The sequence below is a fragment of the Felis catus genome, chromosome B1 (assembly GCF_018350175.1).
Source record: "Felis catus isolate Fca126 chromosome B1, F.catus_Fca126_mat1.0, whole genome shotgun sequence".
In the NCBI taxonomy this organism is placed as follows: Eukaryota; Metazoa; Chordata; class Mammalia; order Carnivora; family Felidae; genus Felis; species Felis catus.
Genome location: NC_058371.1, coordinates 138,841,652 through 138,853,777, shown reverse-complemented (window position 1 = coordinate 138,853,777; position 12,126 = coordinate 138,841,652). Strand labels below are relative to the sequence as shown.

General features: G+C 37.8%; 1 protein-coding gene across 5 annotated transcripts in view; it reads right to left on the bottom strand.

The window, feature by feature from the left end:
- PRKG2 (protein kinase cGMP-dependent 2) overlaps nt 1–12,126 on the bottom strand; it is a 105,069-nt gene that overhangs the window by 34,412 nt on the left and 58,531 nt on the right. For 3 of the 5 annotated variants that reach the window (XM_023252999.2, XM_023252998.2, XM_045056172.1), the window contains 5 exons: nt 9,634–9,732; nt 8,059–8,212; nt 5,942–6,078; nt 3,780–3,869; nt 1,337–1,478 (listed from right to left, as the gene is read on the bottom strand). In XM_023252999.2, the coding sequence (XP_023108767.1) occupies nt 1,337–1,478; nt 3,780–3,869; nt 5,942–6,078; nt 8,059–8,212; nt 9,634–9,732 (622 nt within the window). Of the gene's footprint in view, nt 1–1,336; nt 1,479–3,779; nt 3,870–5,941; nt 6,079–8,058; nt 8,213–9,633; nt 9,733–12,126 lie in introns of those variants that run through there. The other 2 variants (XM_023253000.2, XM_023253001.2) reach the window with 2 other exon arrangements.

Here is a 12,126-nt window from a genome sequence, read left to right as displayed (position 1 = left end):
CATATTTTAAATGATAGATTTAAAAAAAAAAAAAAAAAAAAAAAACTACAAAAAAAAAGGAATGAATTGAATGGATAGTCTGCACAACTCATGATGGCTTTAGTTCTAGAATGTTCCAAAGAGTTTCCCTAAATAGCTGCAAGAGGCATAGCCAACGAAGGAATTGTGAAGAAAGAGGAGTGATTGAGGCCTGTGTTAGTACCTCACCAGTTCTCAAAGCTGTCTTTCACAGACAAAATAAAGCTTGAATGGATCAAAATGTTTCTTGGAAATACACCAGATTTCACATGAAAGGACTTATTTTACTCCTTTACTATGGAGGGGAATCACTTAGCAATTACACATAATAAATTTAATTCCTGAGGCTAAATAGGAATAAGCTAAATTACATGTTATTCTATGTAACATGTGGGTGATAAAACCTATCTCATCAATTGTGAAATATATTAATTGCAAAATGTTTCGCACAGTTCTTTACACATAACACACTAAACTGCTTATAAAATGGTAGCTACTATTTCCATATATAAAAGTTTTGACGTGAGAAACTTTTAGTATCTTTGTAAATGTTACATTCAGAGATGGTTGAATGTTCCCGACAAACTGACAAAATAAACTCAGGAAAACTCAGCCTGGGCTCCCCATCCTGATGGGGTTCCCTCCTGAGGTCCGAAGTGCCCTGGTTTCTCCTCACTTATGACTGCCCAGTTCTCTTATAGTTTCACACTGAAAGCAGTTTATGTGATTGGTAGCATTTTTTTTTTTTTTTGTAGTGTGACCCGCCAGGGGATTCATGTGAGGCATTAGAGATTATAAAGATAGGTATCAAGGAAAGTCTCTGTTCTTAAGAAGCCTAGAGTCTAGTGTCGTGATTCTCAGTCCTGGTTGTACTTTAGAATCACCTAGAAAGATTAAAAAAAAAAAAATCCTCTCATATGTGTATCTTTTCTCCCTATATAGACAGTGGCTATCTCGGGACAGAAGAAAGACAATCATTTTCTTTCCTTATTCCTTAGAACCAGTCCCTATATATAGCAGGAATGTATTAAAACCTACTTCAATTTATTAAACAAAACTATTAACAGAATCCAATTTATAGGCATTCTATTAAGTGAATCCTTTGTAGCAATCACAAATATGGTTGAAATACAAAATTTCTAAGCCAAAAAGAATGTACTCGTAACACTTCTGTGTTAATGGTGCCAATGCCTCAGGGCATATCCCCCATGGTAAAAATAGCCAGTGTACCAAAATATAAACACATTTGCAATTATGACACAACTCTGTGTTTAGAAAATAGCTCTTATGATACTGTAAGTTACAGAATTTGTCTTACCAATTTAAGATAACCCTCAGCATCTAGAATTAAGTTTTCTGGTTTCAGGTCTCTGTAGATAATACCTAGTCGGTGCAGGTAATCAAATGCTTCTGTCACACAAGCCACGCAGAACTTGGAGGTGGGCTCATCAAAGCTGCCTCTGCAATGAAACCATTTTCCCTCTTAATGCTCTAGACACACATATCTATTATCTATTCTACATGTCAATCATTGCTTTGGTAAATGTATACAACATGAATGCTTTGTAGGGTATCAACACTGAATAGCATTTTGTACCACCAATGAATTACACTAAAGAAATTTAGGGGGATACTTGGTGCAAGCGAGAAATACTTAGTTAAAATTAAAGTGTCTACAACGAAACCACCATTTCTGGTAATCATATATGAACATACAAAATAGAAACGTGAGAAAAATTAGCCTTTTTTAGACATTTCTGGCAAACTCTGGAGAAAATGAAACTACTTTAACGGGCAGCTTAAAGCAGATTTCTGTAATTTATTGCTTGACTTAAGAATGACTCAAGTGATCATTTTCATTTCCTGTTGGTATAGCACGTAACAATAACCCATGTAGAAACAGGGTCGTAACTCTTTCCTGTTTAGTGTAGCTCAGTGATGTTAGAGTTGCCCTGTGGCAGCACTATACGTGGGTTTACACACTTAGTTATTAAAATGTGTCAGTGATTTGCTGCACGCAGTAAGAGAAGGGTGTGGCTTTGGAATAAGAGAAACTGGTTTTGACTCCGGCGTCTTCCATCACCATGTCCTCAGGCAAGTTGTGTGACTGTCCTAGCTTCAGGTCCCTTTCTGTCAAATGGGTTTACCACTTAACACGGTTTGTTTTGAGAATCAGACACAGTGCCTAACAGATAGTAGCAACTCCCTTCCTAAGCAGATTTGCCTGTGGAAGCAATGATGAAGGACGCAAATGTTTTTGTAGGTATCATGCACAAGTCTTTGCACCCTTCCAGGTTTTCCCCATTGGGATCCATCCAAAAATATGTTCCTAACACAAACACATCTATCTCTTCTCAGATACTCAAAGGTCTCCTATTACCTAGGTCTGTAATTCTCCACTATAAATGCACATTAGAATTGCCTGAGAGACAGTTAAAAATCATTTACTGGACTCCATCCAAGATGAAGCAAATCATAACCTCTGGCAGTAAGGACCAGCATTGTGACTTTGTAAAGCTCTCCACTTGATTGTAACAAGAAGCCAGAGTTAAGACCCACAGGCCCAAGTAATACCTGTCCAAATGTGTGGCCTGGAATTAACCTCCACAATCTCATGCAAACTACCTTCTCATCCCCTTTTGCTGGGATAATTCTGCTCCAAATTATCCACAAAGAGACATAATTCTATTTCTACCTTCCTGTTGTATTTTACATTGGTTTTCCTTCCCCTCTGCCTTCCCAAATTTTGTTCACCTTTAGAATTTAGTTCCTGTCTTTCCTTTGTCATCACATTTTTATATCTTTCCTCTCTGAGCTTACAATCGTCAACACTCATTTGGCATTTAATTACAAATTGCCAATTCTTCTGTCATATGTAGTGTACACACTAAATAATAAAATGTTTTGGGGCATCTGGGTGGCACAGTCAGTTAAGCCTCAGACTCTTGATCTCGGCTTGGGTCCTGATCTTGCGGTTTGTGAGATCGAGCCCCGCGTCAGGCTCTGTGCTGGCAGTGCAGAGCCTGCTTGGGATATTCTCTCTCCCTCTCTCTCTGCCCCCCTCTTGCCTGTGCATGCGTGTATGTGCCCTCTCTCTCAAAATTAATACATAAACTTTAAAAGCAATAATGGAACATTTTAAAACTTCACATTATGTTATCTCCCCAAATAAAATCTAAACTTTATTGGAGAAAAAGTTTATAGTTTTTATCCTTCTGGTTAGAAAAGTCTACGTTGTCTAGAAAATGTCCACAATGGAGCCTTGCCCCATTGGTGGTACTAAATAAATATGTGTGGTTTCAATTATGCAGGAATCACCCCTTCTGTAAAACTGAATCTTCGCAGGAATCTTACTCTGCTTTTAGTGGGGGCTTCATGTTCCCCACCCCCTTTCTTCATTTCCCTGGGAGAGATTCAGAATCAGTAACATTTCGGCTTATAGCCACCCTGCCTCACACTAACCATGTGATTGTGGAGAGTTCACACCCTGTTGAAGCCTGGGATTCTTCGATCCCTAATATGGAAATGACAGTGACTGTCTTACAGGGTGTCTATTGCATAATTATAATGTTAGCTAAGAAAATACCCCCACTACTATTTTATCAAGTCATAATGTTTTCTTAGAACCATTTCATAATGACTTTCTATCTCTTTAAATGATCATGAATAAAGTAGATCAGATGTAGATCATGAATAAAGTAGATCATCCCTTAGATCAGATGTGAGAACACAGGTTATTGTTTATAATCCTTTTCCATTACCTGTCCCTTAATATACTCCATAGCTCCCCACCTAAGCAGGCCTCCAGAAGCATGTACACATACTTATTGTCCTTGAAAGTACGATATAATCTGTGAAGACACATAAAAACATGGTTATCGTTAAAAATCTATTTTTGAAAGCTTTTTAAAGTTGCTTAAGAACATCACCAATAACATTTAGAACACTGGTGCTCATCTCATTCCAAACATCCTACAGCTACATGGGACTTCCCTCCAAATCCTCCTTGATCTTTCTTCCTGTGTTGTTTTGCACACGTTAACCCCTTTCTTCAGACTGCCCTCCCTCTCCACACAGAGTAACCTTCTTCATCTCAGTTTCACTGCAATAGTGTTATCCCTTCCTCAAGACCAAGCTCATCATCCCACCTACCAAATACAGTCTGTCTTTTCTCCAGAAGCCCAGAGACCTCTGCATATGTCTCCTTATGAGCTGCCTTCATGCCCATGTCTTATGTCTCTTATGTCCTCTGGTTGGTCTCAAAAACTAGACTGTGAGACAGAGACCTGTAAGCAGTAAGTTTAATGGGAAGTGTACTTGGGAACAACATCCACGGGGGAGGAATAAGACACACTTGGGCAGCAGGAGACTTGGGCTATTCTAGTTTCTTATTTCAACAAAAGCCTCAGCCTCAAGGAGCTCTGCCATTATTGGATGCAGGATGTATCTGGAGACAGAGTAGAATCTTGGGCAAGGTGGCTCTCTCTACCTTAAAGCAATGGCCAGGAAAGGACTGAGCTAGAGCCAGAGTCCTCAGTTGGCGACACTCCCAGACGGTGTAGGAACGACAGCTTCAATCCTGATGTGGGACCTGGGTAGGGTGCCATATTTCAATAGTGGGTGAAGGCTTAGTGGCCAGATCATGTGCAGACAGCAGAAGCAATCTAATAAAGCGGTTCAGTGTTGGCTCTGGATCCAAGATGCCTAGGTCTGAATCCCTGACCCACCATTTATTAGTTGTGCAACCCAGCTTTCTTATTGCTCTTGAGGCCAACCATTACGTTTACCTCATATCATAAAGGTCAAATGAATATATGTACATTCATTTGATTATAAATTAATTATATATTAATTTAATGTAGGTTATATATCTGCATACATAATATATAAAATAAATAAAAATATTTTAAATATATATGTCCACATATTATATATGTGGGACATATATATATATAACCACATAGTTTGCTAAGAAGAGTGTCTAGCACATGTTAATTTCTGAATAAGTGTTATTAACATTGAGTATTATGTTATTATTGCCCTACTATATGCCAGGCATTCGGCAAAGAGCTAGAAATGAGAACAGGAATAAAATCCAATCCATGCCCCAAAGCTGTTCACGATAGTTTGTTAATGAATTATTGATCAAAGGGGGGGCATTCTGGAAACATAGTTAACATAAAAAATAATTGGCTGACTCTATTGCCAGCATTGCCTGGGTTCAAACCTTTTTATCTTGAAAGAAAATGGGTGTGGGAATACGGGTAGGCAGGAAGATTCTCTCAAGACATTTGATCAAAAGACATAAATTCTATTCGTTATAGGGGCACTTTATATCACCCAGGAATCACTAAAGCTACACTCTGAGGTCAGGACATGTATGAAAATAAATGTCTTGACTGGCCTACACCACCAACTGATGAATCACAAGTAAAGAGAGCTGTGGTCTAGAATAACATATCTCATCTAAACTCTGGGCATAACCACAGAAAGAACAGTGACTATTAGGAGATGGATCTTTCAGCATCCAGGCATTGCTAGGACTGCGCTCTGTTGCTCACTGGCAGCCTCCATTTGCCCAAATGCTACCTCTTGCAGAAATTCAGCAACAGCATGTCCTCTGAGGGCTTCATGTGAATTCTTTGCTTCCTAAATTCTGCCGTAGGTATGGATTAAATAACCAGTTGAAATTATTCCACAATAATTTTATATTCACACACACACAATTTTCCTGAGATTTACTTAAGAATAAAAAAATCCAAACTTCTGACTCCAAACCTCAAAGTTCTAACATTTTGTGTGTTGTTGCTGTGACAGGGATGGAGAATTCAGAGTGGGGTCTTCTCTCCCTCTTCTGTTCTCTTGCATGAAAACATTCAAAAGAGCCTACAGTCCAAATTCTGGGGCCCAAATGCTCACTTACTTCACGATGAAGGGAGAACACAACTCTTCTAGAATCCTCTTTTCTGAGTAAACGTGCTCCTGTTGCTTAGTGTCAACGATGTGCTTCTTCCTTATACACTTCATAGCAAAAGCCACATTCTCATTTTTCACTTTAACCTAAGTAAGAAGAGAAAGATCCGTCAAAACTAACTTAGTAGGAAAGATTTGTAACGTCTATATAAAACAATAGTAACCAGTGAGAGTTAAAATTCTTTCATATTTAAATGGTATGTGACCTTTCAACCACTCATCCCTCGGGGCACTAAGTTTTATTCAGGTGTATACCCTTCCCTTTCATTGTAATTTCCAGAAGAGTTCACGTATCTGGAACATGTTCCTAAAATCTTTGCATTAACACAAGAAAAAAAAAAAAAAAAAACCTCTACTTAGATTTAATGGTTAGAAATCTATTCACTTTTGAGTGTGTGATCTAAAAAACATTGACCAGAACTGCCAAGAATTGTTCTGTCTGAAGATTCACTTCTTTGATTTTCCAAACAAAACGTATTCAATCAAAACCCATATCTGTGCTATCCAATACAACAGCAAGTAGTCGCGTGGGGTTATTTAACGTAAAATTAATTAAAACTAGAAATCCAGTTCCTCAGTTGCACTAGGCACATTTCAAAAGCTTGCCAGCCACATCCAGCTAGTCACTACCCTCCGGATAGCAGAGGGATAGAACATTTCCATCGGTGCAGGGAGTTCTTTTGAAGCCTGCTGCTTTAGATGGACAAACAAAATTTTCCCTTGAAAGGAAATAAAAAAAAATTTAAGAGATGTTTATTCAGATAGGCTTAAGACTCCATAAGCAGACTATATTTGACAAGAAACGAAACTGCGCAGAAATGGCCGCACCCCATACTTTGCACACATTTGCCACTGGTGCTGCCTAGGACTTTTAAATCAGTGGTGGAATTATTGTTTCAACTATTGCTTGTTATTGGGTTATTCAATTATTGGAATTATTGTTTCAATTATTATCATCCAACTATATTAAAAAAAAAAACAGATCTCAGGATTGTTAACTCAATCCTTTTGCCAGGATCTTCGGTGAAAAATACCACTGCAGATGGATAGTGCCCTTGTCTCTCCGTATGGCATAAAAAAAAAAAGCCAAATATTCTTTGGCTTATTAAGAAATAGTTTCTTTCCCCCTCACCCATCAGAGAGGAAGTACTGACTGGGTATGAAGCGTACTATCCAGGTCTCCTGGCAGCATTTCAGATCTGCTCATGTCTAGGGCCATCCAGCAGATGAAGGTGTCAGCCTGGTTCCCGGAGGTTAATGTACAGTGAATCGTGAAAAATCTGCTGGACGAAGAAGGACTTGGTAATTGCCAAGGGTTCAGAGCCATCTGTACCCAGTAAGGTCACAGATCTCCATTCTACAGTTTCCTCAGAGCACTCGATCTGACAATACCACTCTGTTACTCCTTGGAAGCCAGTTATAAAGCTCAGAGAGGTGGTGATGTGGAAAATACAGCCCAAATCAGGATAAGTTCCCAGGTGTCCTGATCACCACTACAGAAGGCTGCTCTTTAAATATTTCTTTAAATTCATCTTCTTTTCTTCTTTTCTGATGGAAAATCTTGAGCAATCCCAAAATAAGATAATGAAAGCCAAATACAGACATGGCGGTAGAGTTGTGTAAACTACAATATTAAAGATTTTATTTCTATAGCACTTCCCCTGGACACATTCTTCTTTTCTTTAGTATATAGTTAATGGGTCATAAGTGTGTGTGTGTGTGTGTGTGTGTGTATATATTTTGCTGTTAGAAAATACATTTTTAATGTTTTATAGCCTCTGGGAATGCTTACTTGGTGCATTCTCCAAAAATTATAATCAAGAAAAAAAATCACAAAAGGATGTGATGCAAGAAGCTTGAAATATGACCTATATGATTACAAGTTACTTATTGGCACAGACCTGCTACTATACAACACACAGAGTGAAAAATTACTTTCTCAATTTCAGCTCAAAGCAACATTTAAGATAGCAATAACAATTCATATATTCCTCCAAGATACCCTGGAATATAAAACAAAAAAAGTCAAAAGGCTTCTCTCAGATGCTTGAAACGTAAACCCCTTACAAGCTCAACTCTTCCGAACCCACCAACGCCCAGTGTTGCAATAATCTCAAGGTTCTGGAATGGGGATGATGAGGAAAATCTGGCCACCTTCTCCTTCAGCTGAATCATCTCCAGAGAGAGTGCTTTGGACAGCTTCCAGTTAGACATGGATCTCCTGCATAAGAAAAGCGAAACTTTGCATACACTCCTTTAGTCAGGCCAGGGTCATGCCACACCTAAATCCCACTCTTAACAATAGTATTATTTCTGCCAGTAATTACTACCCATGCTTGCTACAAAAGCTGTCTCAACTTGTAGAGGATCAGATTCAGTTATGTCTGAGGAGAAAAACAATAGAACATACAAACAAACAATTTGCACACGCACACACACACACACACACACACACACACATTAAAAGACAAATGTCAAACTGAATCAATGAGAGGTAAAAAGAGCTGAATTGTGTAGTATTTAAAGTATATCTCAATAAATCTGTTGTTGTTGTTGTTGTTGTTGTTGTTGTTGTTTCTGAAGAATCAACGAGAGGAAATAAAACCAGTGAGCCATTCCTTTGCTACACATACAGGAGAATGCCACGCTGAGAATCTTTGCTTTTTTGCTATTTTTGTCAGGTTTCGAAGCTTTCCATGGATGAACCAGAATAACTGCTTAGTCAAACATGAAAAACACATTCCTACTTTGTAGCTAAGTATCATTATTTGGAAATACTCATTTTTCTCTTTTAATTAAGGTTTACTGCTCTGGATTATATATTCATAAATTGTTCTTACTACAAAAGGCCTTTGACATAAAAACTGCAAACACATTCCTTGCCAAAAGGAAACAAACAAAAACAAAACAAAAACAGAAACAAAAAAACACCACATAGCAAAAAAATCCTGAGGTTCTGATTGAATGTTCTCATTTACTTCAAATGTTAGTTTTCTAGAACTTTTGACTCCAGCTTCTTAAGTGAATATATTCTTAAGTATTTACTCTATAAAATGTAAAGGATTTTCAAATTTTAATTTTACAAAGTAGTTTTTCTATTAAGCACAAAATTCTTCATCAATATTACCATATCATTATTATTGTTATTATTACAATTATTATTACCCAACTCCTTCCTGTACACACACACACACACACACACACACACACACACACACACCCCGGGCAATAACTCCTTTATATTCTGAAATAATTCTGATGCTACCCCAGCTGTCTACCTGGAATCAGAATGAATGGCTTACACTAGTCCGTTGGCATTCTTGTGTGGTTTCCTTTTCCATTTCTGAAATAATCTCCTTTTGAGCTAAGTCATCAGACATAGACTCCCATCCCAAGGCCGCCTATCAGGAAATGTCTCCCTAACATTACTACTCAAAGCTGACTACTTGCAGACTAAAATAATATCTACACTAGTAGTGGTAAGTAGCATCCTCTTTGTAGAAGATCAATTTAAAAGAACTCCCCCAAATTTTCTAGTGATGGCACACAGAAAGTTATTAGTACATGGCGAATCACACTCCTGTGCTCTTTCATCTACTGCTGGAAGTCCTATGAGGCTTAGGAAAACGTTCCTCCACTTACTTTGCATGTCTTTTCTCATCATCACGGTTTAGATTTGCCACATACCCTTCAAGGTATTTTTGGAGTTCTTCAAAAGTCCCGACTGTTTGGTTGAATGTCCTAAGTGAATAAAATAAACAGTTACTATTGTAACCCCACATTTTCTCAAGCTCATAAAAGACCATTTGTGTGGTTATTCATGGCTTTGTAAATGGTTTCTCAATAATTTCAATAATTTATATTACATTAAAGTTGCCATAAATGGAGAAGTTACATAATTTATCCTGTGAGTTTATGAAAACAAAGAAAAGAGAAAATATTTCTGGAGTTTTCTGTCTTGTTGTTCAGGTTTACCAGCAATTTTTTTCCCCCCAGAGGACAGTGGACAGGAAGTAGTCTACATAATCTGTTTACTGAGTCAACAGGTTACATGGATTGCAGATTTTCCTAACTTTGCTTCATCAAATTAAGCTACTTATTTTAAAAATCAAGGAAAAAATTTATCTTTTCTTTTCCCTCGATAATGCTCCTCATTTCACATTCCTTCATAATTAAATCTACATGTTTTACTTTATCTTGGCAGTTTTCTGAGGCCCCGCCAATATCTTCCCTTGCCCTCTCTCGCCCTTCACAGATCAGACTTGACCTTGCCCCATCTACTTTCCCCATCCCCGCCAAACTGTCTGCGGGAACTCATACAAAGCACTGCACGTGAAAAATAAAGAATCCCCTTCCTCACCAGTGAAATATATTTTCTCGATTATCTTTTCAATGTTTCTCCGCCCTTACACTCGACAATCTACCTTGATTTGTGATGTTTTAGGGTGCTTCTCTTATCTACTGCAATATAGTATCCTTCTAGAAACTACGCTTTAATCTTCTTGGTAAATCTTAAGCACTTGGGCATAAAAAATTAAAGGAATGAAAATTTACCTCAAAACAACTAAAACTAATAAACCAGAGCCATCTCATTACTGTACTGTTGCCATTTATTGCTTTCCTAGCCCTGAAGACCTCTCCCCATGTTGAACTGACCCCAATATACATTCACATGATTAAGTATATCTTATATACTGTGCTGGTATTTTCCATTTTTCTTTTCAGATCTACTCTCCACTCTTTTCTATCCTGCTCCATGGACTGATAGAATAGTGAAAAACAAAGAGCACTGCCACGAAATTTCAAATATCCAACGGGTGAAATTTGCAAACAAAAGGGAAATACTTCTTGTACTTTGTTTTGCTTTTTTTTAAAAAAATTAATGTTTACTCTTGAAAGAGAGATAGAGACAGAGAGAGAGAGAGAGAGAGAGTGAGCAGGGGAGGGGCAGAGAGACACAGAATCTGAAGCAGGCTCCAGGCTCTGAGCTGTCAGCACAGAACCTGATGCAGGGCTCAATCTCGTGGTTCGTGATATCACAACCTGAGCCGAAGTCACACATTCAACCGACCGAGCCACCCAGGCACCTCACTTTGTTTTGCTTTTATTTATTCTATACATCACCATTATTTTGCTTGCTGTTAAACTAATTAAAGTATCGTAAACAAATCTCGTTTTTTTAAAGATAGTTGATACTGCTATCACAGGCTCCGAGAAATTCTCCACAACTTAGAGTTAAAGTAAATGTAAACAGCTACAACATTCTAGCTGTGACAAACAGCCTATAATCATTTTGATGGTACTGATGGTTCATTCTGACATAATCAGCTCCTTGGGATCTTTCCCAACAACCAAAGAACGATGAAGATGTCACAAATAACACTTTCCACATATTTAGAGATACTGCCATTTTGCACATTTCATTATACCTAAAAATAGGAAAACTTGAACTCTCCTCCTTGCAGTGTATTCATTCTAAGCATTTTTGAAAGAACGCATTAGGAAAGAAGAAATAAAGAGCCAAAGGCTTTCAGTCACTGTATTTCATTGCAAGGATGGTGTCCTTTATTCAGCCAACATGTGGAGCACTTGCCGTCTGCCAAGGACTATGTCATTTGCTGGCACTGCAACAGCAGTGAACAAGTCAGTGTTTCCGGACTCATGAAGTTTATAGAACAGTGAGATGACAGATGTTAAATAAAGCAATTCAATAAAATGTGAATGATGATATAAGTGTAGATAAGGTACTATGGGATAATTATCATGGGATCTTAACTTCGTCTACTAGTCATAGCTACCAGGATCGTATCATTTTCGATTCAGACTGAGTACTTTTCTGACTGAAAGGTGGTGCCAATAACAAATACGCTGGGCCAACCAGAACTGTCCAGGAAATCCAGGATGTAGGTCAACCCAGTTACAGCTGAGACTCAGCTTCTCTCACTGATAGAAGAAATGCATGTAACTTTTTAAGTCTCATCAAGCCTAATACAATACTTTGTTTATTAGAGAATCAACACGTAAGGTGAACATTTTAAAATTATAAACTTCCAAATAATATATTAACTCTATAAAATAATTGCATCCTTTTCAGCGATTATGAATATATGAGACATTGTATAAACATTTGCTTGT